We start from the raw sequence: 26,574 nt of genomic DNA, 5'->3' as shown, positions 1-26,574 counted from the left end.
CGTAGTTGCAATACACATTTGAAAACGCGAGGCGCTAGAGAGCACTATTCGTTTGAATGCAAAATACAATTTCACCGCTAGATGGGAGAAATTCCTACACAATGTACCTTTAAATCTTGATTACTTAAATTATTTAGTAAATTAATTTGGGAAAGAACATTGTTTAAACTAATTCTGTGAAAATGGTGGTCATTGAACAAACAAGTAAAGACATTTACTAAGTGGATCATGCAAGTTCATAGTGAAAGTCTGCAACACACTTTTATTCAAATGAGACAAAAAGTTCCAAAAACAACACGTTTCAGCTTCTAAGTAATACATTGAGTCTAATTTCATAAATAATTATTATATTGGTGATTTGCAGTATGAATATTTACATCAGTAACAGTGTCAGTATACACTGAACAAACAAACAAGTACCAACAATGCACCATTTAAAAAAGAGGGAATCATAATAATGTAACCAAATTAAAAGATCCCTACAGTGTGGTTTATTTTGATTATATTTAAGATATTTTTGATAATCTATAAAGTAAGGCGAGGCTTGTATTGTAACTGTACATTTGGCCTTTTAGTTTACTGGTAACCAGGGTGCAGTCTGACATTTATGGGCAGGGCTATCAAACTGCAGAATGCCCTGTTTGAAAAAGTTTGCTAAATCAATATCATCTTTTAAATATAATCACATTTCTTTGAACTTGATTTATGGAATTCTTTATCACTTTAGGACTGTAAAGCCCTTTGTAAACTTTGCCTTACAGTGACATGCTGTATTTGAACAAACTGTATTATCATCATTAATCAGCTGTTGGACTTTTGTGTGTTTTCCCAACTCTCTCAACTAAAATGTCAATAAAGACTACAGTTTTTTCTAAACGGGTTTTTCGTGTTTTGCACAATGGCACATTGAGTATAAAAGGAGGAGCTATTGACAGGGAAACACTGCAGAGAAGCAGAGATTTCTAAACCACAAGGATGAAGAAGATTGCAGTCCTGATTCTAGCATTCAGCGGCTGTCTATCTGAAGCGCAAGTCAATGAAAACAATGACAAAGCCTGTCAGTGCTCAGGATCAACCAGTTGCTGTGAAATCTACTCTCTAACTTCCATAACTCAAAGCCTGGGAGCAATGGGAGAGAAAATCGCAAACATGGCGGAAAAAATAACACTCCTGGAGGCTAAGTTGCAAAACACTGAAAAAGAGGTTCTGGAGCTGCGGAGCCTGAGTCTGACTGGAGGTAATACAGAGCAACTTTTACTGGATATAATAATGGGATGTAATAATGTGATATAATTCTTCCCTTTATTAATTCTTACCTCTGATGTGTTTGTGGTAATTTGATTCTCTCAGGCAAACCTGAGGTGGCCTTTTCTGCAGCGCTCAGAGAATCTGGCTCTGGAAACACTGGACCTTTCACCACTGCTACCCCACTGCAGTATAAGAAAGTCTTCTCCAACACTGGCAATAACTACAATCCTTCAACAGGTAGAGTATGCTAGATAGGGAAAGACATCTGGGGAGAGAGGCAACTAAGAACTCATGAAATTTAAACCATTCTCCTTGTTCTGGCAGGCATTTTCACAGCAATGGTCAAAGGAATGTACTTCTTTCGATTCTCCATGTTCAACAACCTCAATGCTGTCCCCAGCTCTGTTGTGAGCCTCATGAAGAACGGTGTCCGGCTCACATCTGTCTGGGACACCTCAGGGTCTGACAGCAACGACATGGGCAGCAACGCTGTGGTCATCCCCCTCGAGGTGGGAGACAATGTGTATGCAGAGCTCCAGGCAAACAGGATAGTCTATGATGACAGCATGAACTACAACACCTTCAGTGGTTTTCTGCTCTTCACTATGTGATTCAAACAACATGATTTCAGGTCTGCCTGGGTCTTCGTGCTTTGACAGTAAATATCTAACTTTATTCATTCTGCTAACTCATAGCTTGGGAAGTAAAATCTGTGAAAAACTAGACACACACAAGCCATGTGCTGTGTATGGATTTTAGATTAGACATTGTAATAATGATAATACCTGGATATAAAAATAAATATCAAGCTTACTCTTCACAATGTCTGTATTTCTATTTTCATTTCATAATATGTTGTTTTTTTTGTGCAGCTACAATTGTGGTTATTTGTATTGAAGGTGGAAATGCACACAAGAATGGTATGTTTGAAGATGATGATGATGGTTTGTATTTATGCATACATACACAGAATCTACCCTTGAACGATAGTTTGGCACAGTAAAAGGTCAGTGGGTCCTCTGGGCAAACTTTTTGCCAGGATTGTCAGCTTTCTTGAGGAAGGTAATTATGCTTTATTGAGCATATGTAATAAAAGAAAAATGTCATGTTGCTTGAGGACCAAAAAACATCTATTATGTAACCCCATGGGCCAATTTAGTAAGATGTTTTACCTTTCGCCAGGGACACATATCATCTACATCTTCCCCTCGGATATGTTGTGTTGTGCAATAGAACTTGTAGCAACTTTTCCAAAGACTTTATTACCAAGCACCATTGTAAAGCTACTAACAGTCAGTTGTAAACAGACTCGTACTTCCACAACTACTTCCTGAGTGCGTTAAACACAAGTACTTCTGAAAGTAAGCGCACACTGCATAATTAAAGGCTACTTGACGCACTCCCCGCCTCAGGACAAACATTTTTTGTGTTATTTTTAATTTCAATTTGACAAAATTTGACAAGATACATTATAAACAGTTTATAGCATATATGATACAATTTATGACCGACAGCCTGAATTAATGCAGGCAGTCTGTGTGTCTTTGAATGCTTCTGTGCACAATTTGCAATTGGCTACAGCTGCAAATGGACTATAATGTTAAATGCATGTAGCAACTTTTAAAAACTACATTTTTACTGGATTTAGGCATCATGGTCAAAGTAAGTGATTGTAAACTACATTAGTGTGCCATCAGAGTGGAAGTGCTTTCGTGTGGTGTGGTAAATGTATGTGGACAAAATAGCTATAACGTTAATTGCTGTCAGGTCTTTCTCAAAATACAAAGTTCAAGAGTTCATCACAATGTCATTTTATGTATCTGTTCATACTGACAACAACAGTTGATGATTGTAATAAACATCAGTTGCATCTGCAAGGGAAATGTCAGTGTGAGATACTCTTGCAGAGAAAGAATATCGATTGCAACTCTTCCTGGATGCAACACGATGCAACAGCTCTTACAGATTATCCTGTTTATTTGATTCATGCAACAGTACTAGGCCAGTGGTTTAAACATTTTTACTTAAGGAACCTTTTTTCTATCATTTAATAAACTGAAAGTGACGACCTCTGACTAAGTGACATATAATTTATGGATATTTCATATTATATATGAACCCAAACAATGAACTCATTAACTACAAGAAGTTTGTGTCAAACAGTTGATTTGGATGAATTTGAAGCAGGTTATTTCCTGTTTAGGGAACTTTTTTATACAATTCTCTGTCTGTATTATGTATTTTTTATCATTCTTAACAATCATACATACATACTTAATATACTGGGTTTTTTACAAATTCATTGATTTCTTGTCCCTGGTGCTTGGCTAATATTGGACTATTTACATTTACTTTTATTCACAGAAGTGAACCAAATGCTGACATATTGGCCTACTGTGTATATTTTTAAAGTTTTCTTACATGCCTTAAAATTAAGAAGGCCCCAGTGAAGCTTTGGCGACCCCTAGTGGGGGTCCCATCGTGTTTTCTCACTGAGATTTGACCGACCATGACCTTGTGGAAACATTTCCCAAATGTCTGCCTCTACGACTCTGTACATGGTTTGGCAACACACACAAATTCATGAGCTGCTGACAAGCCTGTTTCATCCACATAAAGGAAAACTAGCAGTGCCAACAAAGAAGAACTTTGCTAAAGCCGTTTGTTAAAAAATGAATGTGCCCCTGCTGTGGCTCTGACAAAAATCAGAGAATTCAGAAGAAAATGGACATCCAATAACTGGAACAAGCCACCATTATGAACTTCATGATTCAATTTTGCTAGTTATTAGATATTATTAGGGGTTATTGTTATTAAGATATTATATTGAAACTGTATACTAACAAGTATTTTTTTTAAATACACACAAATGACATGTCACATCTTCACTATTGTGAATTGATTCAAACAGCATCATTTCAGGCCTGTTAGCTTTTCAAAAAGTATATCTCAATTTATTTATATTTCCAGCTGAATTGACTTGGGAATCTTTAAATTATTCACCCATGAGCAAGTAAGACAACACATTGTTTAAGACAGTGAATAACCAAAGTCCCATGAAGAAACATCAGCCTTTATTTATATAGTAACTAATCTGTTCATACATTTTGTACAGTAATACATGTATATTTCCATCCACAGTACAAGATGTACTGTTTGGTCCCCCTTTTTATTAAAACAAGATTGTACAATACAACTGTTGAAGGCAGTCAAGAACATTATGTTTATATATATATTTATCTCTGTATACATGAGCAGATATGATGAATCTACTCTCGAACAACAAGTTTAGCTGAGCACGAGGTCTCCCCATGGTCATTTGTGGCTCTACAGGTGTAAACGTTGGTGTCCCCTGGGCCAACTTTGGCTAGGACCAGGGTACAGCGGCCATCTTCCTCATACTCTATCTGCACTGTGGGTGACTCCACCACAGGCTCTTCCCCACACAGCCACACCACCTCTGGGTCAGGATATCCTGCCAAGATAAACGGAAGGGGTGAGGACAGGGGCAAAAGGCAGTATTTCTGAAATGAAGCAAAACTACAACAGATTGTTTTTAAGTCTTTTGGGGGAAGTTAAAGTCAAGTTGGGTTGATATCGCAGCCTCTCTGTGGTTTGTTTACACAGCTTGTCTGACCCATGTGCAGATGAGTAGAGTGACTAAAACTCTTTTCAGTTTCTGAATGAGGTTATGATGTTACAATGTGATATGCAAAGTAAAAAAAAATAGTATGGTGAGTGAAAGCAACATTATGATTGTTTCTGATTAAACAAAATGTCTCTGTAGGTATCTTTGTCAGGCAAGTTGAGCATGTCAGTAGCAAAAAAAAGCACACTTAGTGGAAATACTTTGACGGTCCCCAGGGATTAGCATTAGTTACGATGCAGCCATTGCAGCATTTTTGCATCTAGCTCTGTGACTTAAGGGTTTATTTTGACCAAATCAGTGTTATTGTTGGAAAGACTGTGGAAAGACTAACAAAGACAGTTTTTGTAAGTATTATCCCTGTCCTAATGTTCTGGTGTATGATTATTGGGCTCTAATGCAGCATCCAGTGGCTTTATTAAAATGTCACAAAGAGGAACACAGGTATTGCTTGAGCTCTTGAAAGAAGTCTTCAAGATGAGAAGTTGTGTACCTGCGAGGTGACACGAGAGACGGGCACTGGATCCCTGAGCAACTGTCTGGTCCTCCAGGCTCTGGGTGAACTGGGGTGGCTCCTGCATCTTGCGCTCCAGAGACTTCAGGGCATGGGCTGCCTCTGGGCTCAGGGGTGAGTCTGGGACAGAAGAGGGGGAGAAAGGAGGAACCAAATGAAAATGGTTGGGGGGGGGGCAGGACAGCTATACTACAAGGTTAAACTGTTCCTGATGGTCCTGATGAGATAATAAAAGAATGTAAAGAAAGCGTGTCTTACCCTCTCCAGGGCTGGTAGGAGATGCAGAGGTGTCACTTTTAGACAGCAGAGCCATTCTCTTTAGGGCCAACAAGGCCTTACCTGCTTTCTATTTAACAAAAAATGTCAGAAATCTGGAACAAACAACAAAAATAACACCTCAAAGACAAACATGAAAGTAAAAGTCACCTTCCACTTCTGCCTGGCTAGAAACCTCTTCATTTTCTCCTTGGACAGATTCTTGGTGGTGGCGAGATCTCTAGAGTCAAACGCTGCCATCCAAGGGTGAGCAAGTGCCTCTTCACAGGACATCCTCCGCCTGGGAAACACATAGAGTGTTATGTGGTTCAGTCATGGTATCTGGAGGCTGCGTTATAGCAGTTTGTTTATGAAATCACCTGGTATCCTTGTTGAGCAAGGAGCTGATGAAATTTTTGGCCTCGTCTGTGATTTCATCAAAGCTCTCCTCGTCAAACTCCCACTGGGCAGCTGTGACCAAGGCCAGGGTCTCTGCATCGCTGTGACCCTGGAATGGAGACTCACCACTTAGTCTGAAGAGAAAGAAAGACAGCAGTGTCATTATATACTGACTGTTACAAGCTACATCCACCAGGTGGCAATAAAAGTCAGTAAAACATTCAAACAACAGGCAGTCAATCCGTCAATCCATCACCACCAGCACGGTCCTATCAGTCTATTATGTTTTATAAAGTTTCTAAAAGTGGTTACCAAGACTTGCAGTTGATTAAGGGCCTTCTGGCTGACAGTGAAAGTGGATAAGACCAGTTTGATGTACATGGGCACAACTGACTAAATCCTAGTTCCCAGGCATTGTCACAAAATCTGCTTTCACTAGTTAAAATGGAAAAAAATATGCTGAATGTGCCTGACACAATACATTGTTTAAAGGAACAGTTCTGCATTTTGGGAAACAGTCTTATATGCTTTCATGCTGAGAGAAGTTTGATACCCCTCATGTCTGTACGGCAAATATGAAGCTAGTTGGCTAATCTTAGCATAAAGACTGGAAACTGGGAAACCTGCTACCATGGCTCTGTCTAAAGGTAACAAAATCCACCTACCAGCACCTCTAAAGTTAACTGATATGTTATCCAATTTGTTTGGTCTGTTGCAAGAACCATCATGTAAAACCCATCTATGTCTTGGCTGGCTTCCTTGAGTACCAGGCAACCGGTAGAGACTTTAGCTTGAGGGGTGTTGACAGGTGGATTTGGTTCCCTTCAGGTAAAGCCAGTCTAGCTGTTTCCCCCTTTTTCCAGTCAGTTGTGCTAAGCTAAGCTAACAGGCTGCTGGTTGTAGCTTGATATTTGTTGTACAGACAAGAGAGTGGTATTTTCATCTAACTTTTGGCAAGACAGTGCATGTCAAACTCTTCCTTTAACATAGAAAGGGCTATACTCACAATATGTAACATATGACCCCAATGCTCCACATGTCAGTGGCCAAATCCACAGGCTCATAGTTGATCACTTCAGGTGCCACAAACTCTGGAGTCCCATGCATCACCTTCAGAGGCGTGCTGCCATCTGTAAACATACAGTGCATAATTTGGTTAGTAAACATTAAAGGTCCAGTGTGTCGGATTTATGGCATCTGGCGGTGTAGTTGCTGATTGCAAGGCCCTCGCCTCATGCTCCCATTCCAGAAGTAGGAGAAACTATGGTGACCACGGAAGGCCCTATCTACAGCCAGTGTTTAAATCTCTCGGGGCTACTATAAAAATATGGTGGTTCAACATGGCGTCCTTATTTTTAGGTGTATAGATCCTCTTAAATATTACACACTGGACCTTTAAAAGAGTCTCATTTCACATACCAAGCTTGCTGGCTAATCCAAAGTCAATGATCTTAACGGAGGTTCCAGTGGTGTCAACACACACAATATTTTCAGGTTTGAGGTCCAGATGGATAATATTCTGCTGATGCATGTAAGCAATCCCCTCCAGGATCTGCTGCATGTAGCGCACACTGGCAGGCTCAGTGTGTTCAAAGTTGTCGTCCACTATACGTTCAAACAGTTCCCCGCCTGCAATACTAAAGACAGTGACAGAAAATGGTTATTATAATTCTTTGCATATAACCATATTCAACCATTTTGGGCTTTCATGATGATACTTACAACTCCATGACCATGACCATCTCCGGCTTGTGATCGTATGCAGCGAGGCATTGAACCAGTTTGGTGTGGTGGAGGTAGTTCATCAACTCTATTTCCTTACGCGCAGCTTCCCTCTCCTTGGCTCGTCGGCCTTTGTAGAACTTCCCAGCACACACACGTCCTGTTTCTTTGTGGGTCAGCTTGAACACCAGACCGAACTTTCCCCTAATGAGAAGAGATGAGTTTCGTAATTTTTATCTCTTGCTCTTAAGAAGAAAATGTAAATTGTGTCGTCATAGATCTTGAAAAGAGGGTAGTGTACTGAAGTGAACCCATCAGAAATAGAGGCTGACAACAAAATGAATCCCTGTAGCTTTCAGTCAAGCAGAAAGAGTAGATTACATTTGTTACTAAAGTAGGACCGTGTCTCTACATGCATATTTTTTAATCCTCCTGCTGTTTCCTCAAACAACCCACACGAATAAAAGAAAGACGTTCCATTGAAATGTCAAGCGTTCTTGTGACACTATATCAGGTTGGTTCCTGACAGAATACTTACATTCCCAGTTTCTCCAGCAAATTGTAGTGATCTGTGACTTTGTGGGAAGAGTCAATAGTGACACAGGTATAGGTTTGAAGGGCCTCCTCTTCTTGTGGTTTGTCTAAGTCTACACACAAAAACACAATAGCTGTAATTATATCATCATATTTGCCTCTATTTTTAAATGTGGTATCAATACCCCATATCACCTCACCTTTTTGCTCCATCCTGACCACTGGTGACACTGGCCCTGGCTCACTTACTCCCACTTCGTTGTAGGCCCTCACTCTGAAACAGTATTCCTGCTGAGGCTGCAACCCAGAGCTCACTCTGTATGAGGTACTTTTACACTGAGCAGTGAGCTCACTCCAGTCCCCAAGTTCAACACGTCCTTGGTTCTTTACCTCGACCACATAACCGAGGATGGCACTACCACCGTCGTAGCAGGGGCCCGACCAGGACAGCACAAGGCTGTTGGTAGAGATGAGGGAGATCACAGGACCGGAGGCAGGGGGCTGTGGCCTCTCTGGTGGGATAATGATGAAAAAGTGCTCAAGTAACTGCAAACGTACTTACTGGTCCTGAGACTGCAGAGTGTGTGTTGTCTTACCTATGACGGAAAGGGTGAGCGTGTGTTGTGCGGAGTTCCTGCGGTCCTTCACTACAACAGTGTAGGGACCTGTGTGCTGTGGTTTAGCCTCTGCTATAACCAGTGTACTGCTCTGATCAGTATTTTCTGACCACAGCTCTGGACCATCCACTATCTGCAGATAGGTGTGTAAGAAAAAGAGAGAGAGGGAGAGGGAGATAAATACTGGGAAGCAATGGAGACAAATAACATTGTGATGGAAGAATGTGGATATTTTGTAAACCAGCCTTAAAATTACATCACCTGGTCTTTGTTTCGTATCCAACAAGACACTACAGGGGGACTGCCGGTGAAACAACACGTCACTCGGGCAGTTTGTCCCACCTCCACCTTGATGTGGTGTGGAGGGTTTTTGAAATGTAATGTTGGACCTGCAAGGACAAAACAAAGTGAGTGTTTTGACAAAGAGCCTGTCTGCTCATTGTAGTAGTATTGGTCGAGTTGAGGGCCTAAAACATCACACTGGAAGGAAACTATCTAGTGTGGTGTGTCAGATAAAGACAGAGAGACAGAGAAAATGTGGAATGGGATTACGTGATCTGTGGTTTGTGCTGCACTGTGAGACTGGAAGTGTATCGCTTCCCCCAAGACCCTTATTATGTAGTATACACAGCAAACCAAGTGTCTCAAGTGGAAACAAATTCAAAACACAGATGACCTTCTTCACACAAGTACAACCAGTCCTTGTGTAATCAAGTGTGATAAACAGTGTTAAAATAATTAATTGAAGACACCTTTGCATCCTGGTACCAAAATATGTTTCACACTATTTACTCAAATCAATAGGCAAACACAGAGAGAAGACACATTTGCCTGTACCATATCCTATAGTTATGTAATGTTACCATGCAATTACATTAGACTAGAAAACTCCATGTATGAGCTGGAGTCAATATCATCTCTGACACTGTCAATATTCAAATACTGTGGCATCAGGATGGTGAATTTGACTAGGCAATCTGATAAAATGATGTTTAAATAGCTTTATTATCTACAGTTTACCTTCTTAACAGGCAGTCTAATCTTCCTCTCCAGCCATCACTTATAAATAATTCATAAAACCATAAAAAAACATAACCACCAAAAATATCCTGCACTCAAAACAGGCTCGCAGACCCTATTATGTGAGCTTTTCATTCTTTTATTGTTGCAGCCTACACCCTCAGGTTAAGTTCTCCAGTATATGGGAGCACAATAGCCTAGAGCCTGACAACATTATAGCTAGAACAAAGGCTAAAAAAGAAGGTGTAGCTCCAGGACAAACCACAACAGCATCAGAAGCAACAACACACACACACACACACACACACACACACACACAAAACAGTTATGGATAGGTTGCATTAACAAGAGCAAGCCAAATCAAACAATACACCAGTGAACAGTGAGAAACCAAAGGGTGAGTGGATGATGGAAAGACAGGTGCATTGCTTAGAGATAGTGAGTGAGAAGGGGGAAAAAAAGAAGATCTGCGTGTGTTTCTCACCTGTCCCTGAGTTGGCTCTCTTCTTTGGGATGACTTCTGCAGAGACAGATGAAGCGCAGGTAGGTTTTAGCAAGCCAGGATAGAGGTGTGGCTCTGCTCTTCTGTTTTATGGCTATCAGTTTACAGACTCAGCAAGTTTGACTGTACTGTGTACTGTCCACTTCCCTACATGGTGATCACTTGGGACTAAGGACCTTTAGTGGGTGTATCAAAAAGCTACATTGTTGTGGAAGTCCTGCAAAATTCCTTACTGGTATAGATGTTGCCTGACAACCAATCACACGAGGACTGGAAATGATGTGTTTCCTATACACTTAAAAATAACATGGATATCCGGAAGAGGTTAAAACAATGGTAAAGAGGCAGAGATATACTCCTGGTGCATCACAGCATATAGGGAAGGAAGCTGCAGTGTATAATGTATATATTGTCATAAGCAATAAACTAACCCCTCAAATAGTTTGAAATTAGCAAATACTTTGTATCTATGTGTGAAATGAATGGTTATCTGATTACCTCTTGGAGATGAGACTGGGCTAAGCTTATCAGAGCCAGTTGGGGAGGTACAAATAGATCCTGTGAACTTCTGTAGCTCTTTTATGGGAGACTGCGGTGACTGTCCATTTTCCATAATGCTCTTGGATGCAGAAGTGGGAATATTTGAGACACGATTCTGCATGTCATAGATGGTTTCAAAGTCTGGATTGGTTTTCATAAAGAGGAAAAGAAGAGACCACAGAACATCAGAAATGAAACTGTGGCTTACTTCTACTTATTGTGACCAGGCAACTAACAGAATAGATATTGCATTGAACAAGGAATTCTGCATTACAACTTGCAAGAGTTTGCTTTCAGTTGTGTATGAGAAGTTGAAAGATGTCCCGCGTGTCTCAGCGTCTCCCTCACCTCTGACGAACACTGCAGCGCAGCAGGATGTCTTCCCTGCACTGTTTTCTGCCAAACAGGTGTAGGCGCCAGCATCTTCTGGCAAAGACTCCTTCACCAAAAAACTTGCCTCCCTGCCGTTGAAGGAAGGATTCCCGAAACGGGCCACCTTACCTGCCCATAAGAGCAAAAAAACAAACTAGAAACACTCCTACCAGTGTAATGGGCAATAGAGAACTATGAAGAGAAGGAATGTGAGTAAGGAAAGGCTGATAAAATGCAAGATACTTGGAGAAAAGATGTTGATAATTAGTTAGATAAGAGAGAGAGAGCGATCCTCATAAACTGTAAATAACCAGTTTTAAAACCAAATGAGTTCTTGCTGTTTTTTGTTTATTTAACGTATAACAGAGTAAACATTCACCCCCAAGCAGTGTAAATGATTCCTGCTCACCATTGTGTAACCACGACACTTTGATTGGCTGACTTCCCGTGATAACCCCCCGCAGTATGATGTCACATCCTTCATCCACGCAGCAGTCCACCAGGGGCTCTATGAAGACGGGTGGATCCAGACGTTTACATGAGGAGAGGTTAAGAGACCCTGGAGGACGCCGAAAACAAGAGCAATGCATGCACATCAAGGGTTTATAGTAAAATTGTTACCAGTTCCTGATTTTACAGAGGAGCAAATACCATAACCCTAATGTTACTGCATCTATTAAGTCTAGTTTATACACCTATTTTTAGAAAAAGTTCATTTTCCCCCAATTAATTTTGATCCTTGGTATAGATCCATAATGCAAATTCTGACCACAAATGTTATACTATTATGTTTTTTATATTAATTCAAACACCAAACTATTGTGTTCATGTCTCACTTAAAGTAAGTACTGCATTACTTGAAGTAACACCTGCTAGAAGTGGTATTTTCCATCCCCTCATCTACCATAACAAGTTCTCTTTTTTTTGTTCTTTCTTTTCTCTCTTGTTAAACATGACATGAATTCAGGTCACCACTGCCCTGACAACCACAACGCTGACATCAATATTCTGCCTTGATGTAAAATACAAAGTTCATGGTGACTGTACTCTTTCTTGTGTCTTCCTATTTAAAAGTCTTTCTTACTTTCACTGAAATCAGAGCTAAATCCTTAAGGGAAGGGAATGTGTATTCCTAGAAACTGTACTCCCCCTGATCCAGTAAAGTTTCATGAATTGAAAGCAAAGCACAGGCTGCTGAGTGTTATGACCAGTATAATTAGTTGCCATCACAGAGGCCTGTCAGGTAATACAATACTTTAACTTAACATTGTTTAAAAAACTTCAGCCAGTGTTTACAATGCTGGATTATTCACTGTAAAGCCTGATGTTTGTCCACATTCACTGACTGCGCTTCAATCAAGCAACACTGAAAGGTGGATTTTCATGCGTTTCTCACATCATGACTCTCTGACCTTTTTTAGTTTACATACTAAGAACTTGAAGCTTTTATTAGCAGTCAGCACTCAGCGGAACCAAATGTTTATAGGTTGCTCTGCTGTTGAATATGAAACTGTGGTCAAGTGGGCATACGTCTGTTTTTTTATCAGTTCCTGATGTTTAAGTAAAAGATACTGAACAAAGTTGTCATCTGACAACCTAGTGTACCTGGTGACTGTACACTGAAATCATTTAATTAAGCTGATACACTTGACATGTGGACTGATACATTATCCAGCTATAAAAAATGAATAAATTAACACTTTCACTTTCACAGCAAAGGCCACAAGTTTATTTTAGTTCAAACTAATGAGAAAGAAAGGAAGTGTGCTCTCAACTTTTCAGAGCATGACTAAATTGCTGTTCAGCGTGGGCTGACATGAGAGGTCCCCAACACAATAAACAATCAGATTTGGACAAGGACAAACACAACAGCGGATATTTGCTTTAAGAACAACAAACTTGGCAGTGTGTCATCTCAGTTTCACTTTTTACACCAGGAGAAATGTGAAGCAAATTTGTTGTAGTCTGTTTGCAGTGCACCATGTGCAGACTTGCCTATTCAAATACTGACATTTAAAACATAGTATAAGGCACCAGTTGAGTAAACACACACCCTTAAATTATTAATCTTCTCTCTCCCTCTCTCATGCAACCCTTACCTGTTTCAGTACATTTGTCTGAAGCCCTGGTGTCTGTAGTTCCCGGCCCATTCCCTGGTGCAGACGATGCACAGGGAGACTTGATGTGCATCTTGAAGGTTGACACATAACGCTGTTTGCTGCCATCACCATTCATTTCTGTGTTAGACCTCCCCAGTCTTTGAACGGAACAGCAACAAATAATTTACACAGTCATTGCCCAAGCTGATTATCACACTTCCTTTCTTTGTCACTGCTGTGTGAGCCTCTGCTGCTTGATCTGCCTCTCTCTTCTGTAAAAGCAACACTCTGTCTCTATTTCTCACTTCACGCAAAGCCACTGCAGCTCTGCCCTCACTCACTCCTCACACTTCTGGCACATGTCCGAGCTCTCTTTTCTCACCCTCCCCCGATCTACACTAACTCCACCTACATCACAAATCTTTCTGTTTTACTTTGGCCTTCTCAGGCAGGCCATGCATCTCCTTATCTCTCCAAAATCACTCTAGGATCCACCAACTACTATTCAAACCCCTGTATTCATTACCATTGCCTAACAGACAAACACACTACACATAAACAAGGAAAGACAGAAAGGGGGAGAGTGGAAAGAAAGGGGATGGGCTTATCTACCCACCCAGCCAAAGGTCATATTGTGTGATGTTTGTTAAATGCGCTGCCGTTTATCGATTTTACTGTTTGCCCTCTCACTTATCAATGCTGCATCTGAACTTTGTGATGTCAGTGACATTGCAAAGGTTCATTTCACGCCAGAGAGTTGTAAAGCTGTGATTGTCAAGAACAGGCTTGTAAATCCTACATGACTTTAGGTTTGAGCGCCTGCCCTGGTACAGTATATCCCTGCACACACAAGGTTGCCGTTTCTAAGGTAACAGCGTCCCTTCGACAGATCCACCTGCTGCTATGGTAACAAGAGATGTCTCAAGAGTGGCCTGCTGTTGTTCTCATGATGAACATATGTTGTTGAGATGGTCAAGCCAATAGATCACACAGTCTGCTGTGTTTATTATAGATTGGAATCATGAGGGAACAAATTATGAACCTGTTGCAATGAACCTCAGTGAACACAAGAGCAGCCCAATGAGTCGATTATAACATCTCTTTCCTCTCCACTCCCACCCCAGCTTCCTAAATTCCACATCAGTGATCACACAGAATAGCACTGTGAGGGGCTTGTTTTAGTTTCTGTGAGGGAAGAATTCCCAAATCAAACATTTACCGAAGGGCTGCACACACACAGACACCATTGTAAGGATATTTTTATGTTTTTTTTACAATTGCATACATTTGTAGTATTAGCCAAACTTCATCACTATTCTAAAGTTGGGGATGTTTTAAAGCATATTTCAGTACGTTCTGCTGTAAAAGTAGCACAGTCATTGTCATTGTTCTAAAATAAAATTCTACAGAATCACTGTTAAAATGAAAAATGGTCATAATTATTACTCAGGAGATTATGCAACATATTACCAAACTGCAGGGAAGACAATCTCAAGTTGCATTTGCTGGAAAACAAACATTCTTCATCCCTTATTTGGGACTACCACGTATCCACAGGCTCCAACTTGCAAAACATTTACGTCCACAAAATAATCTGTTAAACCATCATGTCACCTTACACCACATATACTCAGGAGCCTGTTATGGCACGCACTGGATGACACTGTGTGAGTGATTCAAATAAGGGCTCCAATCTGATTGTAATGGTGTTAATGGGCCCTCCAGGTGAAGCTAATTGTTCTTGTGTTAAGAGAGAACAAAACCACCATTTTATATATGGTACACATTATGATAGACACAGAATCTAATAAGGTCTGACTCAAAGCTTTAAATAAGATGTGACTGCTTCCTGGGAAAAAGAAAACACATGCAGAGAAAGTTAGAAGAGACTCTGAAGCTGCAGAGCTGCTCATTAAGAGGAAACAGAGTGATAACGCTGCATTTCTCCCACAGAGCCTTGGCCCATAGGAGCATAATGAATGTAATTTGGGCACCGGGCCACTTACAGCACACAATAGAGTCTAGAGCAGGAGGGAGACATGCTGACTGACCAATTAATCTAACGTACACCCCCAGCTTTTACTAGTTGATGGTATAAATGTAGTTTGTTCTGCACTCTGTCCTTGAATGACTATGCTATGATAAAAATAAAAGGTCTGTCTCTTTTCATAACTATCTACCATGATTCCTCAATTACCGTAAGGGGGTCATGTGGACTGGAGATAGTCACAGTACAGTGAAGAAAGGATTAGGTCTGTGGATAGGAATGTTTGTATTGCTTCAGAAGTGAAACTGATGCAATGTGAAAATAAAACCTAAAATCAAAAGATAAATGATGATTCATCTTCCAATGAAAAACAAAATGGAAAAAAACATGTCAACATTGGACTATGACGGGGAAAAAAATACCCCGAAAACTGTACCACAAAAATGCAGCACAAGTAAATCGCACATGTTTACAGTACAAATGTAAGACTGCAGCCTGACCATTATTTCCCCATTGATGAAAAATGTGTCAGCATATTTCTTGACAACATCAGTTTCAGGAAGTTGTTGCAGATACAAAGCTGCTGCCATTAAGCCTATTAAAAAGATATTAAAACTACAAACACCTTTTTGTATTTAAAAATTGTGGAAACGTCTTTAATAAGTAATAATAGATATGCTATGAGGAAAAAGTATTAAACTAACAGACTCAGTATCACAATGGCAATAGGTGGCAAGCAACAGAAAAGTAATTATTAATTGTATACTTAAAAAACCATGTTATTAGCATCATCATCATTATCTTCCAGTAATATAATAAAGCTATGCTGTTTCTTTATCCATCTCATAATTTTACTGTATATGAATTACGATTTTTTATGCTTTTGTTTTTTTGCAACATCATATATCATCCTCTAATATTAACGGTGAACAAAATGTAAAGAGATAAATCAATTATACATGATGAATAATTTGAATAGTTGTGATTATAAATTTTGAATGTCATAGCAAATCATATATCTCTAATATCATGACATATCTGAATTCACATGAATCAAACAAGCATTTGCCTTTACATGAACAGGTTTGCAGGAGCATGCCCTCTGGACATTTCTTTGTTTGCTTTTTGCAAAACCTGCTACCACATGTGATGCTAATGTACTGTGACAATCAGGTTGAGTCAGTTTGAGTGTATTCCAGCAAAAGGCAGGGAGGAAAATGTGATCCACCATTTAGTTGAAAAAGCAGTCAAAAGGTTTAACAAGGAATCATAATGTCCACTTGACCTAAAATGATCTAAAATTGTATGTGTGTAATTACCATGTGATTGAACCTGAAGTGAACCTATTCAGTGCAGCTGCTGGCAGCTGTCAGTCCTCCACCAAGAAAGAAGACACTGGCACCATCTAGAGGCCAACTATGCACATGCAATCAGTATATTGCCTCTTCTCAGCTTTTCATACCAGATTTGTAATGATACTTTGTAAACTTTAATAGTCTTACTAACAAAGTATTCTTTACACTCTGTTAATGGAACATTGTTCCTGTAATTCTTGAAGTTTGCATTTGCAGCTACTAAATTCATGGTTCCAATAATCTCTCTTGACATTGCCAAGCAATTTGAAGATGATATGTAAATTGTATCTTGATGTCTTGTTTAGTGGTGAAGGAAGTATTCTTTAAATAAAAGTACTAATACTGTAAAAATACTCTTCTACATTCAAAAGTGGAGTAAAAATTGACAATATTTGTCTCTGAAATGTAGAAATAGCATGAAACTGCATTGCTCAAGTAAATTAAAAGTACCTCAGAGTTGTGCTTAAGTGTAAACGATGGAACTACTTAAATACATTTAGTCAAGTACGTATTTAAGTACAATTCTGAGGTACTAGTACTTTACTTGAGGGACTCCATTTGATGCTGCTTTTTACTTCTACTCCACTACAATGTAGGCAAATATTATACTTTTTACCCAGCTAAATTTAATTGATAGCTTTAACTGCTAGTTACTTTGCAGATTCAGATTAATAATACAAAATATAATCAACAAATAAATCATAATGTATTGTTATAGGTTGAGATAAGATCAGGGAAGATTTACAAGCTACCCAGCAGTATATTAAATAATCAAAATCACCTCTCCCTCCACATGCTGCATCATTAAAGTGACTTATACATTAATGCATCCATAACTATAATCCAATGATATGTATACATTGTTCTAAAATAGGTCATTCTGCATAATGAATACTTCCTTACTTTTGGCACTTTAAGTATATTTTGATGCAAATATGTATTTAACTTAGCAGTTTCAATGCATGGTGGAGTATTTATACCCTCTGGTATTGCTACTTTTACTTAACTAAAATATCTGAGTTCTTCCACCGCTGTACCACAAAAATGTTCTATTATGTGACTAGAAGAACCTAGTGATATTTTCGGCTTACTTAAAAAAACAATACACATACACATGCAACTATTCGGTGAGAATAATATGAAGCGTTCAAGGTGCCGTGAAAAATGCAACACTTAAGCTGACCAGTGACCCCTGACTTCTCCCACAGCAGCTTCCAGGCTCGCAGGACAAACAGTCATAAATTGCCTCTGGTTGTAGTACTGAGAGGCCGAAGCTGCTGTGTGGCCTGCTTGCAATACCACCACTCAATATTCCCACAAAAGTGCATGTGTTTCTGCAAAGGGCCTTCTTTTGGGAATTAATGGACTGTCAAACTAAAACTCACCCGGCATTTATACATAGATTTATGCTTGGTCACAACTAACAAGACACAAAATAACTGCATATTTTTTTGCTTAGGGACCATTTTTGAGGATTTTCATGATTTATGTGTTTGGTTGATTTGCTTTTTTCATAAGAGTGTATATTGTAGCAATATTAGAACTGAAACAGCAGGGGGTGTTGTTGACCATAACTAAATTAACAACAGCCGTGACTGTAATCAGATCTTTGGATGAAATGTTTGAGACTCCAAATGTTGAATTTAGAATTAATTCTCAGATTAGATCATTTAACACTTCCTGACTTACATTTCCTGATTTGTACACACTTCTTAAAGGAACATCTCTTCTATCAGGATTCCTTGTATGTGTCTTTGTCTTTCTCCTCCCCGCGGCTGAAATAGCAAACATGCTCTGTAGAGGTGTCTTTAAATGCTGACCCTGTTGTGCAAAAGGTCCTGTTGTTTTTCGCTCTGTTGGTTTCACACATTGACCGTGACTGTCTGGCCCAGCAGTCCTCGGGGCATTCCAGGCCGACAGCTCAACATGTGTGGTGGGAGCCACCACACAAAAACACAGGATGCAAAGGAAAACCACAAAACTTCTGAATATCTCAAAAGGAAATTAGTAATGAGCATAAATTAGGCATTCTAGACTTCCTGCTATTTGTCAAATCAGATTGGGAAAATCAGATTTTATCTTATGCAGGTTTTGCATACTGGTTTAAGACATTAGACATTTGTCGTTTAATATGCCAATGGCAAAACAGTTGTACATAATATGTTTCTGGGTTGTTTTTCAATTTCACTTTAAAATTGTAAGTAACACCGAATCAGATATAATTTAACTTTTCCAAATGTAAAAACAAAAACAAAAAAAGAAATCTTCTTGCCTTCTGTTACATTAGTGAACAGACTTGGCTGTCCTTTTCCATGAGAGCGAGCATTTGTGAGTCTGTATGTGTCTATGTGTTTAACTCCCACCTTTGCAATGAGGCCCTACACCACTCTGTTGTTGGTGGGGGCCCACATGGAAGCGATTAGGCTATGCAGAGAGTGAAATTACAGAGAAAACCTACAGAACTGGAGCCCTCCTATAACCACTCACTCATTCACTTAGATTTACACACATGAACACAAGCTCAGAGGCACATTGAGCCAAGTGAACACACACATGCAGATACAGAGAGACAGATGGGCACCCGTACGCTCACACAGGAGCTCTGCTGCCACCTTGCCTGAAGCTGTACATTTCCACTGCTGGCTCTGTTGGGACAAGGCTGCAGTGTGCTTCCCTCCCTGCCTTCCGTCTCCTGGACTGGAGTGAGACGGGGCCAGGGCTGTAAATTCCTCAGAAAGAGCTGTTAAGAGCGCCTCCATTAAAACAGGGGGGCTGGTGCTCGCCAGAGAGGAGCCGACTCAATAAGTCATCGTCGAAGCCTGAGGCCTTACTGGGGCCCACAGGAGAGTAACTATAGCCACAGACTGGATTAAAGCTGCCTCGTTCTATTTAACATACCTTGTTTACCTGCAGATGCAGGTGCTCAGAGGGAAACAATATTCCGTTAATGGGCCAATAAGAATGATTTTACTGCCTTGAAATGCATCTGTAGAGGGTTGATTGACTCATCAATTAAAAGCTCAGTGATTACTTCCACAGCTGTTCAATTGAGTGGTTTTCTACCTTCATTTTTTTGCCTCTGTTGCATAGAAACAAAGATCCATTAAGCCCATTGTTGTTTCAAGAAATTATATGTTACATTTAATACCTCTTAATTCCACCTACTGGCTGTTTGGATCAGAAAAAGCTTTGTTCACAGAGAACAACAATTTTACTACTTTACAATTGCAGTATTTTACACCAACACAGTATAGGGTGTAAGAAGACAGGTCATGTTGCAGGTTCAACAGTTACAAAATAGAAGTCAATAAAGGTGCCGTCATATCTACTGATACTGCGCATGTCTAAACATATAATTCAAAATATGACAGGTGTGTAATTCATTGTAAAAGTACATACTCCGTAATCGACAACATACTCTAGATTCATTACAAGATATATGGACATGATGAAACATATCACATCAAACAGAATGCTTTAGGCTATCAGTGTATTCATACACACAAAAAATGATCCATTTAGGTATCGTAATGTATCAGAACCACGGATATTATAGCAAATTCTTGTGCAGGGGGGTTTGGATTATTAAATATATTGATAATATTTTAACAGGTTAACACTTTTTATATGGCTTTATATGGCTGCTCAGCTTAAACTTAAACCACTACTGTATAAAATCTCAATAAATATATGTATGTTATAAAACAATGACATAACACAGTAGCTTAACACCAGACACTTCATCCCTCCTTGTGTTGTCTTTTACTACTTGAATATCACCCTGAAAGTTTATGAGAGTGGCATGGTTGTGTACACACTGTGGTGTCTGCATGCACATTAACCATTCCCTTTCCTCCACACACACTCCTCCCAATCAAGCCCATTATTATCCCAGGCGTGCTGCAGGATCCCAAAATATCTGTCACGCAGCTGTCGGCACCTCTCTGCTCAGCAGCTGGAGACGCTCTGAGGCACTCCCTCACTTTCTACCCTGATACCATATACAGTACACCCTTGCCCTGAAGGACAGGGGGCAACAAAAAAAAACCTTCCCCAGAGCAATTCTCTACTAGTCTGTTGTGTTTGTTTTCTTGTCAAAGCCACTGCTGAGAGGTCTGTCCACTTATGAGCAATAAAATCCCAGACAAATGGTGTGCATGAGGCATGAAAATGAGCCACCAAGAAGTAAGGAAGCTTGGTGGGCTGAACCTCTTTCCACAATGTCTACTATATTTGCCTCTGCTGCAAATATGTAACCCACGCGTTGATCTGATTATTTAGGCATTAAGGTATGAGAGGCTGTGTTTAGTGATCTAAGGACTACCTGTAAGGCATCATGCAACCCTAAGAGAGACCCGGAGGACAAATCAAATGTAGCATATATTTTATTTTGAGCCAGTGAGGTTTGTTGTTGCACAGCAGTCAACAGAAAAAGAAACTAGCTGAGGATCAGTGCTTTTGTCTAATGCTTAAAGTTTTCGGGCATTGATCCTATATTTTTCAGTGAAAAATATGACTGAATTTAACAAGAGTTAGGCGGATGTCAAGTTAAAGAAATGATTTTAGCGAACACAAGATGAATGGAGAAAAGCAGGACACCTCCTCATGGTGACTGTCAGGGCCGGTATTTATGGCTAGAGGCCCTAAATCAAAGTCAGAAACTGAAATGCACATTAAAACCTTCAGTCTCCTGCCAACTTGTTACACTCCATCCCACTCACAGCGGCCGCCTCTGAAAGCAATGATAGGAGGAGAAAGAACATATTGCACTTCCTGTTGAGATTTCAAGGGAGAGCAAGACAGATAGATATAGTATGTACTCTGGAAAATCTCAGCGGCTCTCCTATGGTTACGATAATGTATGACTGCAACTAATCTAGCCTTCAGAGCGTGAGTTCTTCTTGAGCTTGTGCCAAGATTTGATTAGAAACAGTTTTACTACATGTCTGGGTAGTCCCCCCCACCCCCATTTTCTCTTTTCCTCTATCCTGATTTCCTTTGTCTGTTTTTAAGTCCCTTCATAGGCCTGACATTATTCTTACACAGTAACAAAAAAAAGTTACTAGTACATTCGCAAAAACATGAACAATAGCTCCACAGTAACAGTGAGACTGTGACTTACAACACGATCCTTTCTTGACATGCAAAGGCCTTCCTCTAATAAGAGCGACATCATAGTATCATCTCGAGGAGCATTCTTCCCGTCTTACCCCCAATCCTTGGCTTGTCCCTTCTTGCCTTCAAGCAAGCAGGAAATGGCTGCATGCAAGATTTGAGATCTGAGATCAACAACAGGCTCTGCCACTGAAACACTGGGCACCAGCTTTAAAGAATCTACTCTGGATAGCTACCAACACTTGCATTAATATGAACAGTTTGATACAGGAGGTTTGTCACAGTGTTTTATTATAAACCTGAATGTCCAGTTCCCTGCATGTATAAAGAGAATCAAAACCACCAGGTAATGTCAATGTAAAACTTTCACAGATGGGTCGTGCAACATACACATTAAGATTTACTGAGAGAAAAATTACTTCGTGAAAAGCTTTTATTTTCTTGGCATACGTTACACGCATAGCATCTGATTCTGTTTAGTTATGTCGGTCTGAGATCCAAAGTTTTAGTTGAAATATTCACAAAATCACAGTCACGTCTCTCCTCATTTGGATTCCCCTTTTCCTCCTTTCTTTGTTGTTTTCCCCTGGAGAAAGACAAAAGCACCAAAATAATAGAGAATTTTCCATAATGCTTTCCAAACCCCTCCTCCCCTAAACCCTGAAACAATCTCACTCTTTACCACCAGCACCCCACCCCAATGCCGCTTGTCTTCATTCTCTCACTCTTCATTCGTTTCCCTGCCTCAGTGCAAAGCCAAACAAGCCAGCCATTAAGTTGAGTTAAGCGCAGGAAGTGGGCCTTCGGGCCAGGCGGCACTGTTTACAAGGAGCTAGTCAGGTTTCAGCGGTGCTTTGAAGTGAGTAGCACACAGGAGACTGTCTGTCACTAGGCAAAGGCCCAGCACCGCTCCACTGACTCACTCGCATTCCCCCCATTCATCTGAGCAGAGAGAGAGAGGGAAAGAGGGTGGAGGCAGAGGGGGGTGTAAGAGAGTAGATTTATGTTTTTTCCCCCCTCAGAGTATCTGTGTCTACCTTTAATCACTTGTACCTGCCTGTTATTATGACCCTTCTTTATTCAACCTCAGATAAAGATGCAAGAAAGACAAATATCAACTTGTCCAACAGGTCATGAGATATAGGAAAGGTCCATTGTTAGGAGGGCTTTGCTATATGTTCATGTCAGTAATTATACTGTAACCAGTAGAGGTACAGTCTAGTGATTATGTGCTGTATTGTGTGCCCCTCTAAGCCTCTGCAACAACAATATGATATATCCACACAGTACTGTACTGTATGTGCGTGCAATTCTCAAACGCCTGCTTCTAGCCCAGAGCCTCTGCTCTGAGGCAAGAGGATCAACTTTCTCCAACACACCCATCTACTTCATGACATCACCACGGAGAAGGTTCAATTTCAGCCATGCATGGCTTGGGGGATTCCAACTTGGCACAGATCACAGTGGCTCCAGAGAAGTAACACTACAGCAGAGCTGAACACCCTTGTTTTCCCTTCACCAAACAGGCAGACAGGAACATTTTCACACCTATGCAACAGCACTGGCTTTTTTTGCCAGATGATTCCTGTTGATTTAACCGAGGCTCTCTCTTACAACAGGCAAAAAAAAAAAAGTTTCTTGTTTTGTTTAGCACTTGAAGGCGATGTTAACGTACATGTGTGAGGAAGCACATTCTTACAGGTAGCCACCAGTTTCTCAGACACGAGACTGATATATATTGACAATTTGGGTTTATAAACAGGAGAGGTGTATTCAGTTGACAGTATAAACTAATTCCCTGAATCTCCCAGGGTGCTACAATCTTGTGTAAAAAGCCAATTTCCACTAAGGATTCCAATAATTTATTACTGCTGCCTGCCAGTCTGAGGCAACAGATGTTCAGGTGTGACACACAACCCTAACCCCCTTATGAAAAAGAACAACGTGGCTGTTCTTTTATCAAAGAAAAGCACTTGTTATCAAGACAATTTGAATCATTAAAGAATACTGAACATGAGGGGGTGGGCAGAAAATTAAGAAAAACATTATTTTTTTCCTTGAACTGAGAATTTAAAATCAAACATCTGATTTATAGTTGTGATGATAGCTGCACATTCTGCAGAGTCTCAGCACATGTTTTTGGTTAAAGAGGAGTCAGAGTACAGTGGGCTGAACCCGAAAGAGCTTCTTGGATATCATCCAACAGACTGAAATGTAGATATTCTTTTAATCCATAAAGAAGTAATTCATAACTAGCAATTTATTAAAAAAAACATGACTAGATCTACAGTATGTGGCATTCTTACAGTGCAAAGGTAAAGCAGGTACATTGGCGGATAAGGAGAAGTATTTACTTTCTTTAAATACAAATATATAATTTCATGTTTTTACAAAATACTATTTACAATTTCACTTTATGAAATGTTTACAGAAAGAATAAACTGCCATTCTTCCACCGCTTGTTTCCCCCACTCTCTATGTTCTTGGCTGCTGGATCATCACTCCCTTTGAGTTTATGGTGGCGTTAAGAAAAGAGCCAGAGAGAGGGGGAGGAGAGCATTTCAGCACATGGCGTCCATAGCCATGCTTGTTATTTGTTCAGACAGTCAGAGGTTCAGTCCTTGTTTTTCCAGCTTGCCCTTTTGTCAAACCCTGACCCTTAGTTTGGCATGCAAGTGTGGCTATGAAGCCGAGGCGAATACAAATGCTGTAAGAACCTATAGCTACTCAATGTGCTACTTACCTATCACATGAGAAACAGGTAATAATACACAAATTAGTCCCACAACATTTAGATGTCCCTCTATTCTACACAGTGGTCTCTCCATGTTTGCCGTTCGTCAGCCTCGTGTAGAACTTGTGCCAGGAGTGTAGAGTCTTTCCAGACCAGATCCAGAAACCAGAGGTGATACCCACTATCAGTGTCATCAGGTACTTGATCATGTAGACAGTGAAGTCTGGAGTCATGCGGGGCCCGGTCTGCATGGGGCAGGGGATGGCCAAGCCCCTGCAGTTATGGCTGACCCAGCTGCGCTCCCAATGGGTGCGGAAGGCCTGCTCATAGAAGAAGCAGGCGATAACGATGGTGGCCGGGACCGTGTAGAGCACGCTGAACACCCCAATCCGCACCATCAACCGCTCCAGCTTTTCTGTCTTGGTGCCATCGTGTTTCATGATGGTGCGGATTCTGAACAGGGACACAAAGCCGGCCAGCAAGAAAGAGGTGCCGATGAAGAGGTAAATGAAGAGAGGGGCCAACACGAAGCCTCGCAGGGGATCCAAGTTGCTGAGACTGACGAAGCAGACCCCGCTGAGGACATCCCCTTCGATCTGCCCGATGGCCAGGATGCTGATGGTCTTGACGGCCGGCACTGCCCAGGCTGCCAGGTGAAAATACTGAGAGTTGGCCTCAATAGCCTCATGGCCCCACTTCATACCTGCTGCCAGGAACCAGGTGAGAGACAGGATGACCCACCAGATGGAGCTGGCCATGCTGAAGAAATAGAGCATCATGAACAGGATGGTGCAACCTTCCTTCTTGGTGCCTTGGACGATGGTTTTATAGCCGTCTTGGTTGAAGCTGTCATTGCAGACGACTCTGTCCCCCAGAAAGTAGCCAGCTATGTAGGCTATGGAGACCATAGTGTAGCAGCCAGACAGGAAGATGATCGGTCTCTCGGGGTATCTGAAGCGCTGCATGTCAACTAAATAGGTAGTTACTGTGAATAATGTAGAAGCACAACAAAGCACAGACCAGACCAGAATCCATATGCGGGAGAAATGAATCTCTTTGTCACTGAAAAACATGTTCCCACCACTCCTCGATGGCTCACACGGAGCTGCACAATCCTTCACGTCTAGAAACTTATAATTCAAATACGGGGGTACTTCGAGGACCTGAGGGCAACGAAAAGGCCTCTCATGCGTGGGGACCATGGGGACGTCCGGGACGGGCATGATGGGTGGCACGGTGGCGGCGGAGGAATCATTCTGGCCCACACAGATCTGTCCGTCTCCCAGCACAGGGAAGTTCTCGCAGCGCAGTCGGTCCGGCCACTGGAAGCCGAACTTGTTCATGAGCGCCTCGCAGCCCTGCTTGGCTCTCTCGCAGATGGACCTGCACGGAGGGATGGCCTTCTCCAGCACCGTGCACACGGGCGCATACATGGAGCACAGGAAGAATTTTAACTCCGGCGAGCACTGGACCTTTACGAGAGGGTAAAACTGGTGCACCTCGAGCCCTGCGTCCTCCTGGTTGTAATGGCCCACTAAATTTGGCATGATGGTTTGGTTGTAGGCTATGTCCGTGCACAAAGGTATTGAAATCGGCTGGCAAAATCCGTGCTCCGGAACGACTATTCCGTTGTCCCCTTGATACTGGGCTGATATCAGCAGAGGCAGCAGGAGTGCAATAGACCAGCTCTTGCAAAAACTCATTTTTCCAAGTTTTAAGACAACAACCAGAGCCTGAGTAAGTTGCTGTAAATCGGTTCAGGGTGTATCCTCAGTCCTGTAAGCAGTTCTTGAGCCGGATGACCTACACAAGTTAAAGCTGTGGTGCTGAGGACCTGGACGCCGCTCTCTCAGTGCTTGGTCTCCGGTTTGAACACTGCTGGCTTACTTTTTTCTTTTCCACAACACCGATTCCC

The 26,574-nt window shown here is 41.0% G+C and overlaps 3 protein-coding genes across 3 annotated transcripts; 1 reads left to right on the top strand and 2 right to left on the bottom strand.

The window, feature by feature from the left end:
* Positions 1-950: 950 nt before the first annotated feature.
* Positions 951-2,068, top strand: LOC118322666 (complement C1q-like protein 2). The gene is made up of 3 exons (XM_035654400.1): positions 951-1,237; positions 1,351-1,485; positions 1,573-2,068. Exons 1-3 carry the CDS (start codon positions 976-978, stop codon positions 1,857-1,859), a joined length of 684 nt encoding a protein of 227 aa, XP_035510293.1. The 5' UTR covers positions 951-975; the 3' UTR covers positions 1,860-2,068.
* A 2,241-nt stretch (positions 2,069-4,309) lies between these two features.
* Positions 4,310-13,892, bottom strand: mylk5 (myosin, light chain kinase 5). The gene is made up of 17 exons (XM_035654338.1): positions 13,469-13,892; positions 11,779-11,928; positions 11,346-11,498; positions 10,956-11,138; positions 10,440-10,475; positions 9,197-9,324; positions 8,915-9,068; positions 8,519-8,830; positions 8,323-8,431; positions 7,785-7,988; positions 7,482-7,699; positions 7,069-7,192; positions 6,044-6,196; positions 5,835-5,964; positions 5,667-5,754; positions 5,388-5,528; positions 4,310-4,723 (listed from the first exon to the last, which is right to left on the bottom strand). The coding sequence occupies exons 1-17, from the start codon at positions 13,602-13,604 to the stop codon at positions 4,518-4,520; spliced, it is 2,625 nt and encodes an 874-aa protein (XP_035510231.1). The 5' UTR covers positions 13,605-13,892; the 3' UTR covers positions 4,310-4,517.
* A 10,276-nt stretch (positions 13,893-24,168) lies between these two features.
* On the bottom strand, positions 24,169-26,574 carry fzd2 (frizzled class receptor 2). The gene has a single exon (XM_035655737.1). The coding sequence runs from the start codon at positions 26,360-26,362 to the stop codon at positions 24,734-24,736; it is 1,629 nt and encodes a 542-aa protein (XP_035511630.1). The 5' UTR covers positions 26,363-26,574; the 3' UTR covers positions 24,169-24,733.

Source organism: Morone saxatilis, unplaced genomic scaffold (genome assembly GCF_004916995.1).
Source record: "Morone saxatilis isolate NCDOM2014 unplaced genomic scaffold, NCSU_SB_2.0 Contig14, whole genome shotgun sequence".
NCBI lineage: Eukaryota > Metazoa > Chordata > Actinopteri > Moronidae > Morone > Morone saxatilis.
This window is presented reverse-complemented; position numbering and strand designations above follow the sequence as displayed.